This window comes from Arvicola amphibius, chromosome 7 (genome assembly GCF_903992535.2).
Source record: "Arvicola amphibius chromosome 7, mArvAmp1.2, whole genome shotgun sequence".
In the NCBI taxonomy this organism is placed as follows: domain Eukaryota; kingdom Metazoa; phylum Chordata; class Mammalia; order Rodentia; family Cricetidae; genus Arvicola; species Arvicola amphibius.
This window is the reverse complement of record NC_052053.1, coordinates 77,852,834-77,879,178: the sequence shown is the minus strand read 5'-3', so window position 1 is coordinate 77,879,178 and position 26,345 is coordinate 77,852,834. Positions and strand designations below refer to the sequence as shown.

Below are 26,345 nucleotides of genomic sequence, written 5' to 3'. Positions count from 1 at the left end.
GGAAGGAATACTCAGCATCAAACTCCGGCACACCTACACACACCCGCGTGACCATGTATCTATAGAACACACACAAAGTTATTAATATGGCAACCATATCTATGTATCAGAAAGACCTCTAAAATTGAGAAGTTGATGTTCCAAAGTCATTGCCTCAAAACTTTTTCCAGACTCTGTTCTGGGACCTTTTGTCTCTGATGCCTTAGCGGGTTTGATGCCATCTAGTGTTGGAGCAGCAGACATTAATTATAAAATATTTTGGATTGTTCTGTGGCAAGAGGAAGCAGTTGGCATTATGAAAAAGATGAGATGGTACATTTTGAGTTTAAGAGCTTGAAGCCACTTCAGATGGCTGCCTCTAACTCATAGCACGGTGTAGTCATGGAAACCCACATTAACAACTCTGAGCCAGCAAGAGGCTCAGTGTGTTCTCTGCCCAGCGCTGCTGTAAAGAATTGTAGGTTCGACACGACAGTCCTCTCAGAAATGTTGAGGTCACTGTGCAGTTATCTAGAATGCCGTAGAAGGGCTTACTTCCCAATGTTGATAGATTAATAAGTCAATATTATATAAATAAAATATATCGCATTGGAAAGGACATTTATAAAATAGAAGAAAACAAAACAGAGGTCATGCCCCTCTAAAGCAGTGGTTCTCAACCTGTGAGTCACAACCCCTTTGTGTGTCACATATCAGACATCCTGCATATCAGATATTTACGTTATTATTCATAACAGAAGCAAATTATGGTTATGAACTATCAACAAAATGTTTTCTTTTTCTTTATTCTCCTTTCATATATTACATCCCAGCCACAGTTTCTCCTCCCTGCTCGCCTCCCAGTCTCTCTTCCTCACCGCTCCTGTGCCCCATATCCACCCCTCTTCTGCAATGAAATAATTTTATGGTTGGGGATCACCCTAACCTGAGGAACTGTATTAAATGGTCGCAGCATAGGAAGGTTGAGAACCACTGCTCTAGAGAAACTGAGAGTCTCATTTAAGACTATTTATTTCTTAGCAGACACAGGTCCTGCTCTTAAATTGCTTCCAGCTTAGTAACACTTATAGGCAAATAAGTAAAAACCTTACAGTACAATAAGTTTGGGAAAAAAATAAGGTCAATTGCTCTATAGGAGGATCACCTGACCCAGTGTTTTGAAGGAAACAGTGTCCTGGAAGCCTCCTTGGATGTGAAATCTTCTGTTGAAGATTGGGATGTAAATGAAGTATAGGAAACATTGAGGCAAAAGCGGAGCTAGGTGGAGTGGGATATTGACCTGTTGGTAGGTATTAAATGAAAAGCAACAAATACAGAACAACGAAGTGCCTGGTTCAGAATTCGTTAGCACCATGGATGTTTTGAGCGTTAGCTTTGCATCTATGCAAGCTTCACTCTCCGAAGAGACATAGCAGCACATGCAGAATGTGATGTAGAATGTATGTAATCCCTCTAAGGTAATCGCTAGAGGTAGAAAGTGCCTAAAGATTTGAACGGGCATGGTAGATAAGAGGGGAAAAGACCCGGGAAGTCTCTTCAACTACTTTCCGCCACTGTCCTTGACTTTAAACAGTATTTCCGTTTGTAGATCCGTCTGCTAAAGGACTTTCAACATTGGAAATGCCACGGGAATCTTCATCTGCCCCTACATTAGAAGCAGGTGCCCCTGAAACAGGCAGCCACTCGTCAATATCAAGTAAGTGTTTCTCAGTGATGGTTTTTGTGTGTGTGTGTCACTTTTGGGACATGATCTATACATATTACTTTTCAAATTTGCTAGCCTCTCCTACTTAAAAAAAATGCTGCACTAGCTTCCTCAGTGAAACAGTGTTGTGTGTTCTATGAAACTCCTGAGGGTAGCATGGCCTGCTCTAGCCCATACAGCAAGCGTTGGATTAATCATATGGGCACAGGTTGTTCAAGAACCCTAATTCATTAAAGAAGAAATACAAAATTTCATCATTCAACAAAATAAACATCACTCCTAGCCTGAGCATAGAACACGGAGCTGGTCATGTGACGCAGGCAAAGCTTTGCTCATGGCAGAATCTCCCTTGGGACTCGTTGGTTTCATCTGCGTCAGCTTCCATCCTGAACACAGCTTTGTCTGAGTCACCCAAAATAAATGTCTCAGGACCCTATAGGCACAACTAAATCTGCTCTTTTTAGGCTGAAAAATAAAAATGGCCCAACACATTATAAAGCCTATATGAGGTATTTTGAAACTTCGCCCTGCTATTGGGTGCTAGGTTTTGACCATGAGAAACGTGAGTTCCATTGCTGTACCATCAAGGTGTTTGCTCAGCTCAGTGGTGTCAGGAGATATTCAGCAAAGAGAAATTCTTGGGAGGAATCAGTGATCCAGACAGAAGTGTACTTTCTGGAGCTCTTTCTCTCACATCCTGATACATTTGTGTTCCCTATGCTGCCTGAAGGGTTAGTGAGTCTTCATGGACCATCTATTGAAAGGCAGATGCTTAAAAAGCCAGAGAGAGATCTTAATGTAAATGCTGGCCTGGTTGTATGGAAAGGAATCATTGTCTCCATTTATCCCTTGGTGCACTCTCTCATTCATTATTCCAGGAGTATCTGGTGGGGGCCAGGTATTGTACTTGTTGTTGGGGATCGCAAGTGAATAAATAGGACCTCCATTTCCTCAGGGAGGAATTATTATAGTCATAATGGTGATCCTAGATATCATTTATTTGATTTTCCTCCTGTATTTATTTGATATCTCCACCATAACAAATGGGTCATATACAGCATGATCGAGATCCACTCCTTACATGAGCGCTGCATAGCGGACAAAGGAGAAAGGCTAAATGGCTGGCCTAATGTCACAGAGCCACCAAGTGATGGAGGCTGAAGCAAGTCAATATTATTTTTAGTGGTCACACAGTCTCTGAATAATTTTAAATCAATTGTAAGACTGTAAAAGTTTTAAGAAATAGTTTCCAAGCAGCAGATATTTTTGCCTTTGGTTGCAAAATAGAATGGCTAGTTCTAAAGCTAAATATTTTATTTATTTTAATCATGAAGAATGTGTGATAACTTGACAAATCGCAATTCATCATTTTCTCTTCTTTATTTGCATGAATCACCTTTAAAAACAAAAAGACACTGAATTCCTCCTTAGAACTCTAAGTTAGAGTATGATTTGAAATGGCGAGAATGGTTAAATGGCTCTAATTCCAGGGTGTCAAGGGGTCAGGATCTCCCAATCATGACGGAGCCTAGCCCTTTAGGGGAGAGTTTAGCACATTAGTCCCCATCTTTCCTGCCCTTGTCATGAAAAGCATTCATCATAGCATTTGGTGGTGTGCTCTTGGAGGCGAATGTATGCCAGAAACCTCATCCATTGGGGTTTTTGCTCTCAGGAATTCTTCAGTCTTTAGAATCAGTTGAGAGATTGGGAATGTAGTTCATTGGTAGAGCCCTTGCCTGGCTTGCGGGGGCTCTGGGTTCCATCCCCAGTACTGCAAACCACAACAAAGCTAAGAACTGGGGAGACTATTTCAACACTAGAGGTCTCATGTCCTCGACTGAGTCTGAAAGATACGACTTATTTTTATTTAATACTTTCAAATTCTCTTAAGCTAGATGCATAGTTCAGTCAGAAGGCGCTTGCCTAACATGTGCAAGGCGCTGGGTTCAAAACCCTGAATATTTCTGCTTTTGATTTTTTTTAAAGCTTTTCTTTTCAAGTGAGTTGCAAACTTATAAAGTTTGCCAATCAATAAACAAATCAATGACATTTGCTCTTCAGTTGGTTAGCTGTTTCCACAAATTTAGTGAATATGGGCTCTAAGACACACGAATCCCATCACATCCCTTTCTTGCTCAAGTTGCCAGTTGGTTGTTTTGTACCTAAACCTGCTGTGACCACTGTAAGTCAAGCAGCATGCTGACTACACCAGAAGCGATGTTATAAATGGTCTCACTTCATGCCTACTGTTGCTTCGTTGTTGGCTGCCACATCTATACATAGCATTCAGAGTTGTCCAGGGCTGTTTAGTGGACATCCTGGTTTCTGTATTCCTTCCTAGGGTGTGCAGTTCAAGAACTTTGGCTTCTGAATTTGCTCTTTCAAGTGAGCTGGGGAGGTGAACCCAAGTTCTCAACATCTGGGTGCTTGGGGGTCAGGCCTACAGCCCATCTTGTTGAGGCTGAGTGCTCACATTGGCCTGGTGCTTAGGCATTGAGTGTCTCACAGGGGAAACAGGAACAAAGGTGAGGGTGGCTTTCTAAGTTAGCACACAACTGGCAGTGTGCTTTTTATTCTTTGGTTTGGAAGAGCTTAACAACTTTTTGTTGCTGAGAATGTTGTTGTTGAAGAACAAAAACATTACCATTGTTTTCTCAATTTTCCAAATAGTAGACAGGGGGCTCAGACAGCCTGGAAACGGTGCAGATTTTCAAATAAATGTTTTGGCTTATCTCAATTGCTTTTGATTCAATTCAAGGTAGCGCTGTTTGTTTTAAATCCTTCTTTGAATGTGTCAGAGCACATAAGTTAAAAAAAACTAACACAAATAAACGCATTGCATTCACTGATAACTGAGTAAATATGTATAGTTGATAGCTCAATGCCAAGGAGACTACTATTGCCTGTACCACAGAGACACTGGGAACAATGAAAAGCTTAAGTTTTTCACTTGATTAGGAGTAATCGAAAATTACTAATAACCAAGAAAGACTCAATAAAGATCTGTGTGGATGTGTAGAGCCTGTGTGTGCGATGGGAAACGTATTCCCCCCAGTAATCATCTCCTAATTTCCTTCGTATAGCTCAGTATAGGCAGATGAAAAGGGGATCTCTGGGAGTTGTGACAATGAGCCAGTTAATGAAGCGACAGCTGGAGCATCAGTCTAGCGCTCCCCATAACATCAGCAACTGGGACACTGGTGGGTCAAGCCTTTTCTTCTTGTTTGCTCTCAGACTAGCTAATGCCACTTTCTCTCTGTCCACTTCTTGTGTGCTTTGGTTAAAATAGGTGTGTTTTTTAAATACCCAGAAGTAATTAACACATATTCAGATTTTCTAAGTGCTTTAGAGCATTGTGGCCTACGTCTAGACTGATCCCCACCTAGGCTCGTCTCTGTTTACACTGGTCTCCGTTTAGGCAAGCCCAATTCTTTATTCCTTTAAGATCCAGATTTCAGATCTCAGATTATCTGCCTGAGGAAGAGGGGTGGAGCTATGATTTCATGGTACAAAGTTTTAAAAGAGGTTATGAAATTCCCTTTCATGAAGTATGAGGTGTGAGGTTAGTGATGATGTGATGACAAATGCCAGCTGGCGACGGCGTCATCCTCAGGTTTGGGAATGAGTTGTGTACTTTAGCCCGCAGGGTCACCAGGTGGCAGCCACACACCCTCACGTGCATAAGCCAGAACTGCACCTTACCTGTCATACAGTAAAAACTGACTGTGGTGGCACACCTATTTTAAATATGCCTGCTTTTCATTTCCTGAACCTTAAAACATCTTCTACGTATGCTACCTTCTCAGCTCACTGCGCCGCAGTGATCCCCTTTTAAGTGCCTGTCTTTCCTTAGTCTTTTCTTCTTAATTTAAATGGGTCATTTGAGGCACAAGATTATAAACATAAAAGCACCTTGAAGTGTGCATACACCATGAAAATATAAAGGCTGATTACGGCAGCATGCTGCGGGGGTGCACTTTAGTATCCTGCTTATTATTTTCTGGCTTCAATTGTGAGATGATTTTTAATTTCTTCATTATGATGTGGAATCACAGTGTGCATACAACCAAAATGTTGGGCTGTTTTTTAAATTGTATGTATGTCTTCCTATTTACCTTTGTCGTTCTTCAAGAAGAGATCCACATACCACACTCAACCCCATGTAACAGACAACTTCAGTCTCCTGGACTGAGAAGAGCATTTGGCATGCCAAAGGCTTGGCGTTTTCATTCACTGGCATGCAGGAGTGAGCCATGAGTAGCCAAGAGGCAACAGACAAGAGAGAGAAGGGAGAGAGGCTGGCTACCCATCCCCAAGGATGTATTTGGTTTTAACATGGTCTGCCCTCTTTGTACCATGGAAGACCGTGCCTCCCTCTTGAGAGAGGAAACTGTAGCCCGAGAAGCACAGTTCAGTCCATCTCTGGTACTAAATGCTCGGGTTGACTTGGGGGCCCTGACAGTCATTTCATGTGCTGTTGTAGCTCAGTGTGTAGCTCAGCCTCAGCCGTTGTAGATTCTGACTACAGCCACAACCCAATCTGATTAAGTAGAGTTAAATGTAACTTGACCTCAGTTTCTGACCTGCACTTGAAGCTACAAAACCCTCCATGATGCTGAATAGCCCATGTAGCCGTGATGCCGAATAGCCTGTTTAGCCGCATTTCTCATGTCTCAGCCTGGCTTAGTGGTTCTTGTCTTCTTGACTTCACACTTAAGAGTCCATGTTGTCCAGATTTCTTTCACTGGAGCTTGTCTGGGCTTATTTTTTTTCATTTTCCACCCTCCAATTGGTTCATTTATCTCTGAGTCCCTTAGTAGAACCTTTATCTCATTATTCTCAAGTTTTCAAATTTTTTGTTTGTTTTGGACACCATCTTTCTTTGTTACCCGGGCTGGCCATGAACCTCTGGGCTCAAGTGATCTTTTTGCCTCAGCCTCCTACAGTTGAGTCTATGTTGCACCTGGCTTCATTATTCTCATGCTTATTACCTGAGCCCAGCAGAAGAGTCTCTGAATGCACAGTATGATGTTAGGTGACATGTCACTTTGAACCACGTGTGTTGCTTCATTGGCTCTCGAGTTTCCACCAAGAACGGCTGTGGTCATGTAGATATGCTGAGAAAGACAGCATAAGCCATGTCGTGATGAATCGCCTCAGCATGTGCCAGCCCATTCATAGACAGTCTGCCTCATTCCCAGCATGCACCTCTTCTGTGTGAATGGATATTCCCTAAGTGCCACTCCGTTCCTGCTCTTTATTCTTGTTCTCCATCCCTCAGCCAAATCCCTGTCATCTTCTCTACCTGATCCATGTGGTTCCTGTGTGAACTGTCTGGCCATTACCCTGGAGCATCATTGATGTATTTGTTGACCTGCATAAAACATTCTTCCATGGCCAATGGCCTTGGCCCTTCATTTCATACCTGGAGACACAGGATTTGAGCTCCTTTGAAACAGAGTGGGACTAGAACGTAAAAAATAGTTTTAAATCCTCTACCATTTCAGATGTAGTTAATTTAACTGAGTGACAGGTTTGTAACAAAGCTTGAATAACGCTACCTATCCCCAGATTTAGTCTTTTTGTGTTAATAAAGTAACCATGACAAAGATGGTCTCATGTGATGGTTGGCTGCATTGTTTGTGCTTTGACTGTGCTGTGACTTGTATTAAACTGACCACACTGAAGACTGAAATGCCCTCTTTATCCACAGAACAGGTACAGCCCGGGAAACGCCAGTGTAACGTGCCAATGTGCCTAAACCCCGACCTGGAGGGACAGCCGCTGAGAACAAGAGGTTGGTTGAGTTCCAGGGTCTCAGACTGTAGACCTGAAGGACAATGTGTCCCTAACGGATCCACACGACAGGTGCAGAACATCTTCTTCAACAGCTCCACACATTTCCCACCTGCAAAACACCTCCAGGGCTGGGGAAGGCGTGACAATTCAATCCTGAACATGACCGACAAAGGCTCTGCCATAGAGTGTCTTTCTAAAGCTTGGGGCCACATGAGACAATTCTAGCGTCTCTCACCTCACACTTTGGACATTTGAAAACAACTGCCCATTTCTAATGCCCCTGTCTCAAGACCAGGCATCCCTGGTTCAGCCTTCCTCCTGAAATGTATAAGTTTTCCATGTCATCCCATATTCTTCTTCTGAGCAGAGTTCAGATTGTCCTTACTTTTTTTCTAGAATGTTAGGGCTGTGGGTGAGCAGCTTCTTTCCCAGCTGTCTTGAATTATGTATGGAAAACCCACACTTTATTCTGGCTGTGGGAGCAAAATGAGCATGAGCATGCATCTGCACTGTCATTGGACTTTTTTCTTTTCCAAATTCATTGTACACATTTAGCTATATATTTAGGTAATCTTTATCTTTGTTATTAAAATTCAGAATGTGGTAAACGTATCATTGCTTAGAAAAATAAGTAAAGAAAGAAAGAAAGAGGGGAGAGAGAAAGAAAGGGAATGAAGGAAGGAAGAAAAGAAAGAAGAAAAGATTTCTGACCACATTTTCTAACTTGTCTCTTGAATCAAGCAGACCTATGTTGCTAGACTAGGAGCTTCCTGGACACTTCACTGGTAATGAGCAGCCTTCTAGCCTTCCATCAGATGAGATGAGACACTTGTCTATGGGGCTAAGAGATGCTTTCGTGAGTCAGGGTGGTTGAAATAAATCTTTGGTGCTTGGTTGTGATCTAAATGACCTAGCAAAAACAGCGTGAAGTAAAGGTGAAGGTGATGCTCAGTCTTCTGGTCTCTCTCTCTGTGAGTGGGAAAGTCCGCTGGTGCAGCTGTGGGGCTGCTGCACGGTGCAGTTGCGGGGCTGCTGCACGGTGCAGTTGCAGGGCTGATGCATGGTGCAGCTGCACGGCTGAAGTGTTGTGCAGCTGTAGGGCTGATGTGTGCTTTGAGACAGTGTGTCCTCAGAGCCTCTACTGTCTCTGAGATCAAAAAAGGGATGCTTATCAGCATCTCCATCTTTGAAGTCAGGCTTTGGATTTTATTCAAGTTTCTGAGTGTTCTCTGTTCGGTTCTGTACAGAGGGACTCTGGATATTCTTGAAGGCATCAGTGGTGGTGGGCTCAGAATTGTTGCCAGTAAGTGGGGGACAAAAATGGAGGCTGAGTTTAACACTGCCGACTTGGCTGTGGGTCATTTACAAAGAAAGGGTCTGTGGCTTTCTTTTCTATATTTCTCACCTTCTCAGACATTACTGCCTATTTCCACTTCAATAGCAGGATTTAGCAATCCACTGTGCAGCTAATGTCCTATAAGAACCAATGCCCAGTCACCTAACCTGTTTGCTTTGACAGATGACTGCCTTAAATATCGCAACAACGTCATGGGGCTGCCATAAGAAAGAACACTCTTCTTAGGGAATGCTTGTTTGGAAGCCGCAAAAATGCCAGAGCCCTTCTCGTTCCTTTGGTTGCAGCCTTGACTTGGAGCTGATCTAGCGAGATTGTAGACACATTGCCATATATTTTTGGATTGATTTTGTTCTGCTCTGACATAATCTTTTTCACATTTGGCTGGTATGCCTATCAATGATCACGAACTGTGGAGAATTGTATTTAAGCTTTGTGCACTTGTCTGTGACACCGTGCGACATCTTTGTGGGCATCCTTTGTTAACTCAGATATCCCTGGGAAGGAATGTTGGCTCAGAAACAGCCAATAGATAGATATGGTAGCAAGACTGTACTCCCAATTGAGATCTTAGGAAGGTGAAGATATTTTTAGATAGTTGGTACTTGTGTTTGCAAGTCTTTGCTGCTCAGAAACACGCTTTGGAGACACTTCCTGGGGAGGTGGTCTGAAGTGCGGAAGCGAGAACTTCAACCCCATTTCCGCCTCAGACGACAGCGGTGCTCTCCAGGCTAGGCACCTAAACTTACGTTCTCACGTCTTTAGTGACTGTTCTCTCAGTTGTTAGTCTTTCTGAGGAGAAAGCATACATTTTTTTCTAGGACCAAGTTATGTGTGTTTCTTGATAATAAACGGATTATTTAAAGATCATCGCTTCATTCTGCTTTTTCTTTCTTTTTTTGTCTACTTGAAGACTGCTTAGCAGTTGCTGCTGTCATTTCACAGTGCCATCTTTTTATTTATTTATTTATTTTAGTTTATTAAAAATTTCCGCCTCCTCCCCACCTCCCATTTACCTCCCCCTCCCCCTCAACTCCTTCTCCCTCTCCTGTCCAAAGAGCAATAAGGGTTCCCTGCTCTGTGGGAAATCCAAGTTCCTCCCCCATCTGTCCAAGTCTAGGAAGGTGAGCATCCAATCGGGCTAGGCCCCCTCAAAGCCAGTATGTGTAGTAGGGTCCAAATCCAGTGCTATTGTCCTTGGCTTCTCAGCAGCCCTCATTGTCCGCCATGTTCTGGGAGTCCAGTTTTATTCCGTGCTTTTTCAGTCCCAGTCCAGCTGGCCTTGGTGAGCTCCAATTAGATCAGCCCCACCATCTTGGTGGGTGGGAGCACCCCTCGCAGTCCTGACTTCCTTGCTCGTGTTCTCCCTTCTTCTGCTCCTCATTTGGACCTTGGGTTCTCAGTCCGGTGCACCAGTGTGGGTGTCTGTCTCTATCTCCATCCATCACCAGATGAAGGTTCTATGGTGATATGCAAGATAATCATCAGTGTGGCTATGGGATCTGGGTGCCATCTTAGATGCCTCACTTACATAGGCCCGGGGGATCTGCCCTGCGCTGGTGGCTTTCTTAATGGGAAACACACTCCTGACTTTCCACATTGTGTTTTGAGATGTATAGTGTGTGTGTGTGTGTGTGTTTGTGTGTACCTACATGCATGCAGGTGCCCATGGAGGCCAGAAGTGGAGCCTGTCAGGTCTCCTGAAGCTGGAGTCGCAGATGGTGTGAGCTGCCTTGATGTGGATTCTGGGAACAGAACTTGGGTCCTCTGGAAGATCAGAAAGCTCTCCTAACTGTTGAGCCATCTTTCCAGGCCCCACATTTACTGTCCACTGGTGTTTGTTGCTAAGATTCTGGTCTCAGGTTCTTTGAAGTGATCTAACTTCAAACATTTTAAACTGTTACATTGATTGGGTGAAGTAGAGCAAGTCACCAAGTGAAACAGCTAATGTCAATTCATAGATACTTTAGTTGAAGATGAAGTCTTTCTACTTTAGTGTTTACTATAATCATTTTCAAAGCAGAACACTAAACTAGTTTTCTAACTCTAGTGTCCCCCTTTGTTTGTGTGTGTGAGGTCTGGAGTCTTCCGCCTTTGTTCATGTGTGTGAGGTGTGGGGGGTTTTACCCCCCTTTGTTCATGTGTGTGAGGTGTGGGGTCTCACCCCCCTTTGTTCATGTGTGTGAGGTGTGGGGGGTCTCACCCCCCTTTGTTCATATGTGTGAGGTGTGGGTTCTCACTGTCTTCCCGCAGTAGCCCACTTTAATGACAATCTGCACTCATGCATTAGAAATATCATGTTGTTCAGGCAACTTCACTTAATGCTAGGAAGTCCATCTTTATCTTAGACCCTGCTGACCCGGCTGAACTTCCTGATTTTTTAAAGTCATGCAGCAAACGAGAGACAGGGCATTTGACTCTTTCTTGACCTCACTTCACTCTCGGGCCCTTTTTATGCCGTGGGTGGGATGTGCATGATCTCATGAATGTGATCTTTTGAGGGTTATTGAATGCAGAGTGGAGAGTTTCCTGACCCCAGAAGCTTGTCTGTACTCATGGTTGTCTCTCTGCTGCTTACCCAGGCGCCACTAAATCTAGCCTGCTGTCAGCACCAAGCATAGCCAGTATGTTCGTGCCTGCACCCGAGGAATTCACGGATGAACAGCCGACGGTGATGACGGACAAGTGAGTGCCCCGGTGTTTTGCTTTGGTTATAGAGTTAGAGTTTGGTCCCTGGTGAGGAAACGCGCTTTACTTTTCCAAGGCTGAAGCTGTGTTGCACACAGTTGTGATTTAGCAATGCAAATGCCACGAGCAGTGTTTTGTTTACGCTTTGGTAGTCCTCCCCTCTTTTAATTTGGATAGAATTAGATAATCCCACTTACTTCAAAAATAATATAATACCCATAAAATCTTCTGCCCAGAAATGTCCAATTGTTACACTGGGAACAAAGAAGAGACTCCATCTTTTTTTTTTTGGCAGGGGCAGGAAGTTCTAGATGGGGTTTCTCTGCATAACCCTGGCTAGTCTGGCACTCTGTGGACCAGACTGGCCTTGAACTCAGAAAGATCCACTTGGCTCTGCCTCCCGAGCACTGGGATTAAAGGCGTGCGCCACCACAGCCTGGCCATTTTTTTTCCATCCAGAAAGGACAATCCATTCTCTACATTTCAAACTGGTTCGTCACCCCCAGGCTGTCAGTTGCAATAGCCCTGAGTTCTTACAGGTCTAGGCCCACATGTTTAAATCCAAGGCATCCTAGTGTGTGACTGTCCCTACCGTTCCCCTCAGCCCCCTCTGATTCCGGAGCATTCCCAATGTGTTCTCTCTTGGTACTTGATCTTCCTGGTGAACGTCTATTTGCACACTTAAGATCTAGCAGAAGGCAAAGTGCCCCTATTGTGAGGAACGGGATTAATCACGCCCTTCTCTAGTTTCCGGGGCCTCTGGTCCATGTCTATCTGGCACTTGTCACGGCGTATGTTATTTGTCTACACAGCACAGGTATGTTCTAAAATAGACTGTGAGTTCCCTAGGATGAGAAAGACTTCCTCTATATTCTATGTCCTAAGCACCCTTTGTTGTCCCTGGTACACCAATATTTGTTTAATGAGTATGATACAATTAAATAAGGCTTGTAGATTTTCAAACCTGGACAGACCCCCCCAGGACTAGACAGGTTCCTGGATAAAAGTGGCTCACACATCTAATAAAGGCAAACAAGGTAGAAAGGATGGTGCAGACATCCTCATGGGGTTGCTCATTGCTCAGTCAGAAGTGAGCTGGTGACTGTCTTAGGGTCTCTCTGCTGTGATTCAACACTATGACCAAAAACAAAGGTATCTTACAACTTATAGTCCATCATCTAGGGAAGTCAAGGCAGGAACCTGGAGGCAGGAACTGATGCAGAGGCCATGGAGGAGTGCTGCTTACTGGATTGTTCCCCCATCACTGTCTCAGCTTGCTTTGTTCTGTACCCCTAGACCACCTGCCCAAGGGTGGCACTGCCCGCAGTGAGCTGGGCACTCCCATGTCAATCATCAGTCAAGAAAATGCCCCACGGACTTGCCTACTAACTGAACCTATACAGACATTTTCCTGGTTAAGATCCCTTCTTCCCAGACCACCCTAGTTTGTATCAAGTTGATATTAAAAACTAGCCAGTGCAGTGGTCACACTTGAGAAGCAAATGTGCCTGGCTTGGAAAACTGTCTTAGAATGTCCCCAGAACTTTGGTAAAATTTCTCTATTTTGTGTCATAACCTTCCCCCAAATTACCATTTTTCTTAGTTGCTTCTGGTTGCTCGTGTGTGTGTGAGTGTGTGTGTGTGTTTGTGTGTATTCTTGTGTGTTATAGTGTAAACTCATTTGTGTGAGCATGTGTGTGGAGGTCAAAGGTCAGCCTCAGCTGCACTTGGAAGCCATTCACCATGTTGTTTGAAACAAAATCTCTCGTTGGCCTCTGGCTCATTTAGGAGGATAGGCAGCTGGTAGGTCAACCCCAGAGATCCTGGTGGCCCTGCCCCCTCGTGCTGGGTTAGCAAGCACTTGTCACCAGACCCAGCATTTTTACTTGGGTACTAGGACTCAACCTCATGTCTTCATGATTCCGTGGTGAACACTTTACCAACTGAGCCACCCTCCTAGCCCTTTGGCTGCTTTTGTGGCTATGTCTCTGTCTCCGGGATTCCAAATGGGAATCGTAAATGTTAAATTAACTTTTAAGTTGCTCTCTCCTTTTGCTTTTGTTTAGGAGTCTTTCAGATGGAAGGCACAGTAACTGTAGCTCTGGTTCCTGAGTTATTTTTAGTTCTCAAGTTCACTTTCTAAAGCTGCCTTTGGTTGGGCTGAGTGGAACCTATATTAGGACACAGCTAAGTGCTTACTGCTTGTGGGCTTCTTAAAAAGTGCTCTTCCTCGTTAGTTTAGTAGGACTAGACTCACAAAGCCGGTGTAAGGGAGCAGAAGGGAAGAGGCACGGGCTTTGTGGTGTGTTCAGGTTCACTTGAGTCCTCCCTCTCCTGCCAACACACTGGACAGCTTTTGAAAGCTTCTAGCCATGTCCGGGCATTTTTCAATTTGACAAAGGAAAATAAAACTAGTTACTGCAATCCCCTCCTCCTTTCTTGGTGCTGCCGGTGAGGTGGCTTCCTTCTCCTACGTGGCATCATGGCTGCCTTCAAGAATCTGATAAAGCCCAAGATCTTTAAATAGAGGACCCCGAAGGTCATTCTGTAGCAGTCAGAACACTAGGTTAAAGTTAGGTACAGCTGACAGAAACCCAGCGGTACTGACAGCGGGGTGTTAGAAGATTGAAGGGCCAGATCCTGATGCCCAGCATTGGTTATAGGACAGGAAAACCAGGCACATGCCCGCCAGTGGCTTCCAGAGGTTCCTGGTCCACAGCATCAGAATCTGGAAGAGCTCAGGATGAGAGCAACTCTGGCTGTGCTGGGATAACTCAGTGTTTCCTGCAGGAGCTCAAGACCATGCAGAAACCGCAGCACAGCTGTCAGAGCTACCGAACATCGGCAGTGAAGACAAACAAGTGATGGCTCACATGCACACTCATTTATCCTTGACTAAAACAGTAAAAACGGATCCAAAACTACAGTTACTGACTATTCTTAGACATAATTTCACTTTCTTAAAGTCCTGGAAGGTGCTAGTCTACCCAAAGCCCTTTCTGAAGGAGCAGAGACCCTGCAGGATCAGATGCTTGTGGACTGAACAGCAAAGAGATGTCCATGATCTCTGCCATTGGTGACAATGGCGCTGGATTCTCCACTTGCATTAGAGACTTTGGGACCTTTCCCAAGACTTCTGACAAATGGCTGTGTTTGTGTGTTAGCCTCCTAACATGTCTTCCGTCCGTATGCTCCGCAGATGCCATGACTGTGGGGCCGTGCTCGAAGAGTACGATGAAGAAACCCTGGGACTGGCCATCGTGGTCCTCTCCACATTCATCCACCTGAGCCCGGACCTGGCGGCCCCGCTGTTGCTGGATATCATGCAGTCTGTGGGAAGGTGAATGTTAGCTTCTGGTTTATCTGCCAGGAAGGGGCCTCCCTTAAAACTGCATCCTCAAATTGGAACATCCAGTCATCTAGGAGATGCCTGGTACCTAAGGGATCGATTCTAGACTAGCTTTTTAAAGATGGACAGAAGCATCTTTTGATTTCATTTCCCAGCTGTGCCCGGTCACGAGTCAAGGTCAGAGAGAAGCTAGAGGAGGCTGCGTGAAAGCTTCTGATGGTTGCTCCCACTGCTGTATGAGCTAAGATGTGTGCTAGTGTCCAGACGGTCCGTCTGCAGAAGGCTTTGTGTTAGCACCTGTTCTCTCTCCTGGCCTGTTTTGTAGTGACCTGACACTCCTCTTGTGATCTCAAGGGAGCCTCACTTAACTGTTCAGTTCCGGGCATCAGTGTGTGTCACACTGCATCTTCACAGATCCGGCTCAGATAAAGGGAGTGAGTACATGTTTTGGGAACAGGACCTTCAATCTGAGTGTTATTATGAAGGGAATTCCCTTTATGTATAGACATTAGAAGTGTTCTGTGCTCATGACTAAATTCCAGCTTAGTAATAACAATGCAGCTCACAGATAATGTCTTAAGTTCTGCATGAGCTTGCTAAGTTCTGATCCCTGCCAGCACTGCGAGGTGCCCTGAACCATCACCGTTAAGACCTAGCTCCGGGGGCTGGAGAGATGAGTCAGCAGTAAAGGGCACTGCCTGCTATTCCAGAGAACCCAGGTTCAATTCCCAGCACCCACATGGCAGCTCACAACTGTCTGTTAATACCAACCCCAGCGGATCTGATGGCCTTTTCTGGCCTCTGAGGGTGCTGCACACACACACACACACACACACACACACACACACACACAGTCAACAGATGGATATGCAGGAATAACACCATATACATAAGATAAAATTAAAAATCAAAAAATAAAAAAAAAACAAGGCCTAGATCTGTGTTCAGGTGATTTGTGGAGCTTTTTGTTTGTTTGTTCCTTTTGTTTTTTTTGTTGTTGTTGTTTTTTTGTTTTTGTTTTTGTTTTTTTTTTGACAGGGTCTTGCTATGTGGTTCAGGTTAACCTTGAACTTGCTGTGTAACCTCAGGGGGCTTTGACCTTGTGGTCTTCCAGTCTCAACCTCCTGAGTTACTGGGATTGGAGATATGTGCCATCATGCTTGGCTGTGACTTGGTTGTTGAAAGGGACAGTTTTGTGTGAAATCATTAGGTGGCCATACAAGACACAAGACAGGGCTTGGTTAATCCTTCAGAAGCCTGAAGTGGAAATGCTTCCCATTATTTAGAGGAGGCAAAATCTGCAGGCACTCGGGGTTTGAGGGAGGGAAAGACAATCTTTTTGGTTTGTGAGGTTTTTGTTGTTGTTTTTGTTTTTGTTTGGTTTTGATATATTCCACTATATAGCATAGGTTGGCCTCTAGCAGGGTTTCCTTCTGTATTTCCTCAACCGACAATGCCGCCTCCAAAGTGCTAGGATTGTGGGCATGTGCCACCACACCTACTGAGAACTAGCCTTAACATAGCTAATCTTAACTTTAAAAATAATAAGAACAGGGGCTATGGAGATGGCTCAGTGGGTAAGATACTTGCTGTGCAAGATGCGTGCCTGAGTTCAAGTTCCCAGCATCACATAATTCACAGGTGAGTGCCTGTAGCCCCTGCACTGCTGGAGACTGAGGGGGAAGGGCCACTGGGGGTCTTGGCCAGCCAAGCTCCAGGGTTAGCGAAGGACTCTGTCTCCAGGAAAGAAGGCAGAGAGTAGTAGAACAGGATGCTGACACCTCCTCTCGCCTCTGTGTCTGCATGTATGTGCACACACACATATACATCATGTACACTCACACATATACGTAGAAGTAATAGTAAATGTGAGTTCAAGTTAAACAGGGAAACTTGGAAAACTTCACCACAAAAAAAATACATAATCCTGTTCTTTGTTCCCTGCCCCAAGTCATGTGTATGATATGGCATGGTATGTGCGTGGTATGTGTGAGTGTAGTATGGTATATGTGTGTATGGTATGTGTATTATGTGTGTGAGTGTGTGGGCATACGTATTTGCATAAACAGAAGCAAGAGGACTTTGGGTGTCTTGCTTCTCACTCTTCTCCTTATTCCCTTGAGCCAGGGTCTCTCATTGAACTGGAAGCTTGCTGGTTATGCTAGGCTGACTGACAATGAGCTCCCAGAGTCTGAGTGTCTCCACTTCCTAGCATGGGGGCTACAGGCATATACAAACACTCCCAACTTCTCTACCTGAGTGCTGGGGATTTGAACTCAGGTCCTCATGCATGCACAAGTGCTCTTACCCACGGAGCCATCTCCCCACCCAGACATCCCTGATTATTTTTGGAGTTTCTTTAGAGTTACATAGTAAGAGACAGCATAAAGTTAAGTGTAACCAAAATTCCAAAGCCATTGTAAAAAGTACTTGATGAATATGGGAACTAGAAGAGATGGGAAAAGATAGCTTCATTCAAGCCATCATTTTAACTCAGTCTTGGTAATTACAGACTAAGTGCTGTGTCCTGTATCTCTTCCACCTGTGGAGCTGAAGGCTTTTATTTAGGCGTGACCTCAGTTCCCAGTCTCACCACTCTGCAGGTATAGAGCAGATGGAGTCGTGGTTCAGCTCTGCTGCCCTCCTGGCACAGCCGATCTGAGCCACAGAGGACAGAGAGAGGACTGTGTATAGGTCTGGGTCCCGAGTACTACCAACTGTTAGGGTGGGAACAGGAGCTTTGAAGGAAAACAGTAGCACACATGTTTACGCTCTCCCACGTACAGACATCTATATCCTTACACTTGACTATCTAGCTCCTTTAGGTAGACTAGCGAGAGACTGAAAAACATTGAGTGCAAATGGACGTGACTCTTGGTAGCCTAATCTTGACCAGGAAGCTGCCAAGGAAGCGGGTTCTGCAGCTGCAGCTTTCTTCACACACCCCGTTTCACTGTGAAGAACACCAGATGAGCCATCGTGGCTTTACCTGCACTGCCAGGGACAACTCCACAGACCACCTCTGGATGTCCTGGGAGTCTGCTCCACACAGCCTTTCATGTCTCCCTCAGCGTTTCCTATCTCATGTAGAGCTGTCTGCTCAGATCCCCGTCAGGCTTCATTCCTCCAGCTTTAAGGCTTTAAGGCTTCCCACACCCTTGATTATTGTTCAGTTGAGTTGCTGATGTTTCTTTCTCCGTCACGGAATCTTCAGCATAAGGGCCTATAGCCAAGGCAGCTGGGGACAATATTACAACGGCAGTTTCTGGAGCCACCGTCTCTCTCCAAAACTCTTGGTCCCTTCAACTGTCCTACTAAAATGGAAAGTTCGTAGCATTCTCCTGGTGTCTTCAGTATCTTACAGATTATAGTATGTTCTTTAGAAACCACCAATTTGCTTTGTTCTCTGCCATGAGAGGACACACACCCATGGCTAAGGAGCCACACTACAGTTTTCAAATGTGGTCAGTATTGGTGTCTCCAGAAGATAGATCTCTCTTTCCACCACTCCCCCTCGGCACCATGCTGAGACGCCTCTGCTGTCTCTCCTGCTGTGCTAGAGGGTTTGCAATGTGTGGTTTGCTTGTAGTCGGGTTCCATAGGTTGGTAACGGAGAAATGAATTTGAGTGAACGTAGGGGTCGCTAGATGACTGGTTCTGGTGTCCGTCCAGCGGGATACAACCGCCATTGTTTAGGCTGGGTGGGTGACAGTAAGCACTCACTTGTACACCTTTCCATGGGAATCTGTGACTGACACAGAAGACGGGTTTGGGAGAGTGGACTTGGCCGCCGAGTGGGCCCTCTGACGCCCACCAAAGGAATTGTCAATAGCTGTCTCCTCACCGTCCAAACCTGAGCCAAAGGCCCAGCTTAGTGCTAATGCACTTCACCACGGAGAGCTACGATACTGTGTGACTGTTTACTTATTTCCTAGGCTCGCATCCAGCACGACCTTTTCTAATCAAGCAGAAAGGTAAGAACGTTGAGTGGGTCTCATTTCTCTTTGTTCTCTGTGCATGTCCACACGGTTCTGACTCTGGCCACGGGCAGGTGCTCTCCAGGAAGACCGCTGCTATTCCTGCTAGTTTCTAATCAGATTTGTACATTTATACATTGACTCATTTTAGTCAACAAGTACTTTTAAGCCCAAATTGTACCAGCTAATTGGTTTGCTTTTTAAATTTTAATTTATTTATATTTTATGTATGAGTACTCTGCATATATACCTGCTTGCCAGAAGAGGGCATCCAATCCCATTTTAGAAGTTTGTGAGCCACCCTGTGGGTGCTGGGTATCACACTCTGGAAGAGCAGCCAAGGCTCCTAACCAGTGTGCCATCTCTCCAGTCCAGTTAAGTGGACTGTTGCTGTGGTTTTGTGCATGTGTGTGTATTATTTTTTGTTGTCTGTTACGTTGTGAATCCAACCAAGGGCCTCAAGCATTCTGGGAAAACGCTCTCCTGCAGAACTGCACCCCTCTTTGAAAGGCAACAACTGGCATGATTCCTGGCCTTGTTAGGTTTTCCCTCTCACCAAGGCGGCAAGCACGGATGAATATTCACGAAAATGTGTAGTGACTGTGCGAAGTTCTGTGAAGAAAATAGACTCACATAATGTTTACTCATTACGTGTTGATTCCTTTCCATGTAGGCATGTATATGCAGAGAGTGTGGAGGTCAGAGGTCAATATCAAGCGTCTTCCTCAACACGCTCCACCTTCTCTTTGAGACAGGTCTCTCATTGAACCCAGCACTCACCAGCTGGCTAGCGTAGCTAGCCAGTGAGTTTTACTTTCCTCTCCCTGTTCTGCACTGGTGTAGACCCTTCAGTGACTCTCTACAGAGTTAGTACCCGGTGCTGGCAAGAGTGGTTAAGTGTCAAATCCTGGTTTTCATGGAACTTACATTCAGGTTGAAGAAGCAGAAAACAGCAAGTTAACTAGTAAGAAATTGGCAGTGTCCTTGAATATCTCTTACAGTGATGTGTTAGGAACATTATTTAATTCCGCGTGATAGCGGAGGCCCAGGAGTGGCAGTGTAGGCATAATGGCCAAGGACAGTCTTTTGGAGAAAGTGCTATTTAAACAAAGCCTAGGTTGGGAGAGGAGTCTACACGGCAGCTTATGGAGAGGATATCCCAGGCAGAGGGCACAGCAAGGACGAGGGCTTTAAGTCTGGAACGAGGATGGTGAGTTTGGAAAGAGACCAATGGGGCTTCAGAGAACATGGCCGAAAATGAAACGGAAGAGATAGAGGTGCCCAGGCCGGGGCACCATGGAGGTCACTGTGGGGAGTTCAGCTTTTACTGGATGCACAGGGTACAAAGTGGGGGCCGGCGTGCTTTGCCTTAAAACACTCAAGGCCCTCTATCTTAGCAGGGTTCAAGTGTATAATACACTCCTGTTGACAGACACCATGTAGTACTTTAGCGTGGCTTTTCTGTTGTAAAATTCACAGGAGAAAATACACAAAACCAAAGTTCCCCGAGTTTGGACAGGTGGCTTTGCCCACAGACCTGAGCCCTGTCAAGACACAGAACTTAACCGTGATTCCCAGAAAGGCCCACCTCACACCTTGCCAGCTGCCCTCCATTCATGGGAGGAGACACGATTTTCTCCAGCCCTAGATTAATTTCTACCTGCTGTACGGCTTTGCATGCGTGCGATTGTGTTTCCTGGGCTCTTTCGTGTCTGCCTTCTGCAGGTAGCCATGCTTTGAGGTTTATTCATGCTGTTGCTTGTATCTTAGTCTGTTTGTCAAAGCTGGCCATGCACCATGCGCCACATGATTTATTTGGGTTTCTGTTCAAGGGTATCTGGATTATTTCTGGCTTGGTACAATTTCTTTGCCGTTATGAACATTCTTATGTAAGGTTCTTTGTAAATACTTTATTTCTCTTGGAAATGGAATTGTTGGGTCACATGAGTCATGCATGTTTGAATTTTTAAAATAAGAAACCAGAATTTCTCTTACATAAATATGGCCTATAAAATGGTCGTGCTAGGGGCTCGAGAGATGGCCCGGCAGTTAAGAGCGCTTGCTGCTCTTCCAGAAAACCTGCGTTTGTTTACCAGCGCTCATGTTAGTCAGCTCACAATTGCTTTGTACCCTCAGTTCTGGAGGGCCAAGTGCCCTTTGCTGACCTCTGAAGGCATCTGAACACTTGAGTTCATACTCACGTATAGGCACCTAAGTAAAAATAAATATTAAGTGAGGGCTATGCTGTTTCTCTTATGTAAGATAACTATATTATTTTATATTTCCACCATCAGTGAGACTTCAGGCTGTCCCACATCCTTGCCAGATTCTGACATTGTGGTATCATTAATTGTAGCAGATGGGGTGGCTATGGGGTGGCTCTCTTTGTAGTTTTAATATGCATCTTTCTGTTGATATTTTTTCAAGTGTTCATTGACTACTTTATATATTCTTTCCCGAAGTGTGTATTTAGATAATCTTTTCCATCTTTTTAACATGCTGTTTTCTTTCTACTCTGTAGTTGTAGGACTTCTCAGTATAAATATGTTTTAAGAATATCTTTACCCATGCCGGGCTTCCTCAGGCATTCTCTTGATGCTATAATTTGCTGACAAGTTTTTAATTTAGAGGAACTCTAACTTACCCAAACTTCAAAGTGTGTGTGGTTATGGATTTTTAGTGGTCTGCTAAGAAAGCTCTTCTGCTTCCAACTCATGTGCGTTCTTTTTTTCCTCCAAACACTTCAAGACCTTAGCATTTATATTTAACACTTCACGTGTTCCATCAAAATTCATTTTTATATACGGTGTTGGGTTGCAGTAGGGACATTCTTTTTATTCACGTCCAATATCCAGCTATGTTGGCACCTTCTTGTTTTAAAGATTCCTTTGCTCATTGGCCCACTGTGAGAAACTCCAGGTACCAATGTGGTATCTGGTATCTGGGCTTCCCATCTGGCTTCTATAGTCTTTATACTGATCCTCAGTCTAGCTCAGTGGCTCTCAGCCTTCCTAATGCTGCGGCCTCATGCTGTGGTGACCTCCCAATCATAACATTATTTCATTACTACTTCTGAGCTACTGTATTTTTGCTGCAGTTAGGAATTACAATGTAAATGTATCAGATATTTGACTCCCAAAGGAGTCAAAACCCAAGGTTGAGAACCAATGATCTCATATCACACAGTCAAGATTACAGCGGTGAGCCCTGGCATCAGGTAGCAGGGGTCCTCTTCCTTAGTGTCTTTTCTTTTTTGATATGTTTAGATATCTAGCGTTTTAATTTCTCTCTCTAAGGGAATAAAAAAAAGGAACTCCCCTCCCTCGCCAAAAAAAAAGCCTACCTCCCCCTCCTCCCTCCCTCCCTCCCTCCCTCTCTCTCTCTCTCTCTCTCTCTCTCTCTCTCTCTCTGTCTCTCTCTCTCTCGGCTTTTCAGGACAGTGTCTTGGTGTGTGCCCTGGCTGGCCTCAGACTTATGGTGATTCTCCTTCTTGTCTCTCCAGTGCTGAGATGTCAGGTTTCAGTACCACACCATGCCCACACAACACCTACACCATACCTACACCACATCCATGCTGTGCACACACCATGCCAACACCACGCCCACACCATGGCATACCATGCCCACACCAGCCCACATCACACCTACACCGTGCCCATGCCATACACACACCATGCCCACACCAGCCCACACCACACGTACACCATGCCTACACCGTGCCCACACCATGCCCATGTCATGCATACACTGTGCTCATGTCATGCACACACCGTGCCCATACCATGCCCACGCCATGCCCACACCACACCCACACCATGCTCAAGCTTCACCTTGTTTAGAAAAATGCTTACTGAAAGTGTACATCAATTTGGGAATGACTCAGAAAAAAATGCTGGATTGTCCAACTAATGAACATGTATACATCTCCATTTCATTATATTTTACATTTCTCTCAGCTATATTTTTGAAATATATGTGTAGGCGTGTATGCACACGTGTGGAGACTGGAAGCAACCTTAGGTATTATCCTTACAAGTGCCACCCAGATCCTTTGAGACAAGGTTTCTTATTGGTCTAGAGCTCACCAGTCAGGCCCCCGGGAGACCCTGTTTTCACCTCCCCAGTGCTGGGATCCCATGTGCACACTAAGCACCTTTTCCTGTATCGAGGATTCTGGGCTTTAGGCTCAGGTCCTTGGCCTTGTAAGGCAAGTGCTGCCCTGACCGAGCCTTCAACTCAGCCCCCAAGCAATGCTGAGCAGTGCTCTTGTAAGTCTTTGGCTATGCGGTGTAAATTTATCCCAAAGAATTTTATGCTTTCAATTTCAACGTAAATTGAACTTTGAAGAAAATAATTTTCAAAAATTTCCTGGTGGGTAAATTGGTTTTTCTGAATTACGGTTGTATCTTAGCTGAACTCACTCACACATTTTAGAAGTTCCTTTCTAGACTCCTTAGGGCCTTGTTTTGTTTGGCAAACACCGTATCACCTGCAAACAACGACTTTTACTATTTCCTCGCTGATATTTTTGTCTCTTTGCTACTTCCTAGCAGGTAGAGCCGCCAGCAGGATCAGAGACATGGAAGTGGCCATTCTAGTTTATTCCAGAACATCCCGTTCTGTTTATAGTCGGACACAGCTTTTTCACAGAGGCATTTTTAAAAAAAATTGAGGATGTTTCCTTCTATTTCCAATATGTTGAATTTTTAAAAATCATGTGTTTTTTCCTTTATTTTAACGTATTGAATTATGTTGGTTTTTCCTCTTCTTTTTATGTATATAGTATGTGTGTCTATGTGTGGGGGTACATGTGTGTGCCCTGGCTTTTGGAGGCCCAGCATTGATGTCAGGAATCTTCCTTGATCATTCTTCCACTTTATACTTTGAGTCAGGGTCTCCATCAAGCCCCAGAGCTGGCTGGCGCAACTAGTCTGGGTAGAAAGCTTGCTCACTTGGGAGATTCCCCATTTTCGTCTTCTGAGGCTGGAGTTATAGGTGGCACTGTGCCCATGTAGAGGATCTGATCTCTGGTTCTCTTCCTTCCTTCTCCCTAGTCACTGCATTGATTGTGACATTTTCCTGATATTTAGGGATAAACCCTACCTGGTCATTGACATTGTAATCGACCTTTGGGCTCAGTGCCCAGAGGAATCCTGGTCTGTGTTTTCTCTTTCTGTTCCCTTGTTTTTATTTATTTACTTAGATAACTGCTTTATCTGGTGTCAGTTTTAGGGCTATGGAGCCTCATGAAACAACGAAAGGTTTCCTGGTTCTGTTTTTTTAAATTAGTTGCAAGTTCGGGGTTTTGTTTCCCTGGAAGGCCATTTTTGGTATAAACCCGTGAACTGAGATGTCAGGGTGGATTTGGCATCACGAGGCTGTAGCAGATGGATTGGGACAGCTTCCTTTTCATCCAGTTGGGATCTTTGATTTCTTCCTTCTGGCAACCTACTCCCCGACCCAAACACCTCAGGAACTAGCCGCTCTAGTGTCTTGTCTACAGGGCAGTGGCACATAAAACTCCTGGCTCCCTTTTGCTACTTGGGAATGTATGGTAGGTGAAGGGAGGCCCTGTTCAAGTGAGTCTTTACCACAAGTAACAGCTCAGACACTGCAAGCAAACATCCAAGGTCTCCCAAGAGAAGTGAAGAAGCCCTTACTGTGTTCCCCTCAAGGCAGCTCTCTCTTGGCCAATTACCCTTCCTTAGTACGTCCTCGCTGATGATGTCCATCCCCTTCTGGACATGTGACCTTCTCAGGTCACTGGTTTTGGAATACTCAGCTATATTTAGGAGGCCTGGAATAATTCTGCTGTCACTTTGGCACTTCCTGGATCTGTCTAAAACGTTGCCATTAAGGTATTAGGTTTGACTATGGGTAATTTTGTCTCACTGAGGGAAATGGCAAGATATTACATAAAATCATGGCGTTCAAAGCCTAAACTCTAAGTCACGGCACACACATGCCCGTTGGCCCACAGCTCGTGTCTCTCTTCTGTGTTTGAATGCAGCATGATGGTTCCCGGCAATGCAGCAGGGGTGGCCAAGCAGTTCCTTCGCTGTATCTTCCATCAGCTGGCACCCAATGGCATCTTCCCCCAGCTGTTCCAGAGTGCCATCAAAGGTAACTCACTCCCCCGAGAACCCAGACACTGCAAGCCCAGCCAATCCCCGAAAATGCTGCTAACTCTAAGCGTTTGCTTTATAGATGGAACGTTTTTACGGACCTTAGCCACATCACTCATGGACTTCAATGAGCTGAGCTCAATTGCTGCCCTCAGTCAACTCTTGGAGGTAGGTTTGCGTGAAGAGCACCCTAGGCCTCAGCCAGTGTCATGTACCATGCCTGTGTCCTCCATGAACCACTTCATGGTGCTATGCTGTACCTTGAGGTTGGCTTTAAGTCTTTATGAGCAACATCGAGAAGTCCCCAGGACTTCACCATGCCCTGCAGTGGCTAGGAAGAACGCAGCTGCTGCTATTGTCAGTAGCTCCAGTCTTTATTCTGGAGGATTCTTTCCAGCAGGCATCATTCATGTCTTCTGAGCATCTAATCACCCAAGTTATTTAGCCTTACATGTTCTTATTTCATGATCCGATTATACCTCTTGGACTTAAAGATCACCAGTTTCATCCGGAGGTTTTTCTAAACATAGCTGGTTTTTCTTCTGTGTTCCTCCTGCCTGTTGGAACGGTCAGCCTGTGTAGCAGGCTGTCTGGCATGTTTATAGTGTGACTGTATGATTTCTAAAGAAGCCCTCACTGGATAGCTTTGTGAACTCCTCCACTGCTTTCAGCAGTTGATTGCCTATGCTTTTGTGTTTTTAGGGTCTAAATAACAAAAAGAATTTACCAGCAGGGGGTGCTATGATCCGCTGTTTGGAAAACATTGCCACGTTCATGGAAGCTCTGCCCATGGATTCTCCTAGTAGTCTCTGGACCACAATCAGCAACCAGTTTCAGACATTTTTTGCCAAGCTGCCTTGTGTTTTACCTCTGAAGGTGAGCTCAGCCAAGTGTTTAGCTTCCATTGCTTTCTGCCCATCCATTTAGAGACCAGCACATGCAGCACGGTCAAGTGATCCAGTAGATCCCAAAGGTCTGTGGAACTCGGTCAGCCAGAGTGGGGAGAGTTATTCAGGCGAGTGGAGAGCCACTCAGTCTGCAACGTTACAGGTTGTCAGCAGCATGGAGTGGATATTTTATCCACTGAGAATGAAGCTGCCCAGTGACCACATGGTTTTCAGTTGGATAAAAGGGTGCCAATAGACTATGGTTTGTTCTCTTATGTGTCTTTCTTTCTGTCTTCCTCTCTCTCTCTCTCTCTCTCTCTCTCTCTCTCTCTCTCTCTCTTTCTTAATTTGTTTTTGTTTTTGTTTTCAGCAAGGGGGCTACTCAGCATCCTGTGCATGCTAGGTAACATTCTTCCTCTGAACTCCAGTTCTTAGGTTGTCTTTATGCAGAAGTTTTTTTT

At 44.9% G+C, this 26,345-nt stretch overlaps 1 protein-coding gene across 1 annotated transcript in view; it reads left to right on the top strand.

Annotated features, from left to right (window-relative positions):
• Unc79 (unc-79 homolog, NALCN channel complex subunit) overlaps window positions 1-26,345 on the top strand; it is a 192,166-nt gene that overhangs the window by 121,353 nt on the left and 44,468 nt on the right. Inside the window, 9 exon segments of the mRNA XM_038337440.1 lie at window positions 1,589-1,696; window positions 4,789-4,905; window positions 7,419-7,502; window positions 11,441-11,543; window positions 14,746-14,886; window positions 18,831-18,869; window positions 24,883-24,995; window positions 25,080-25,165; window positions 25,700-25,873. Coding sequence (XP_038193368.1) covers window positions 1,589-1,696; window positions 4,789-4,905; window positions 7,419-7,502; window positions 11,441-11,543; window positions 14,746-14,886; window positions 18,831-18,869; window positions 24,883-24,995; window positions 25,080-25,165; window positions 25,700-25,873 — 965 coding nt within the window.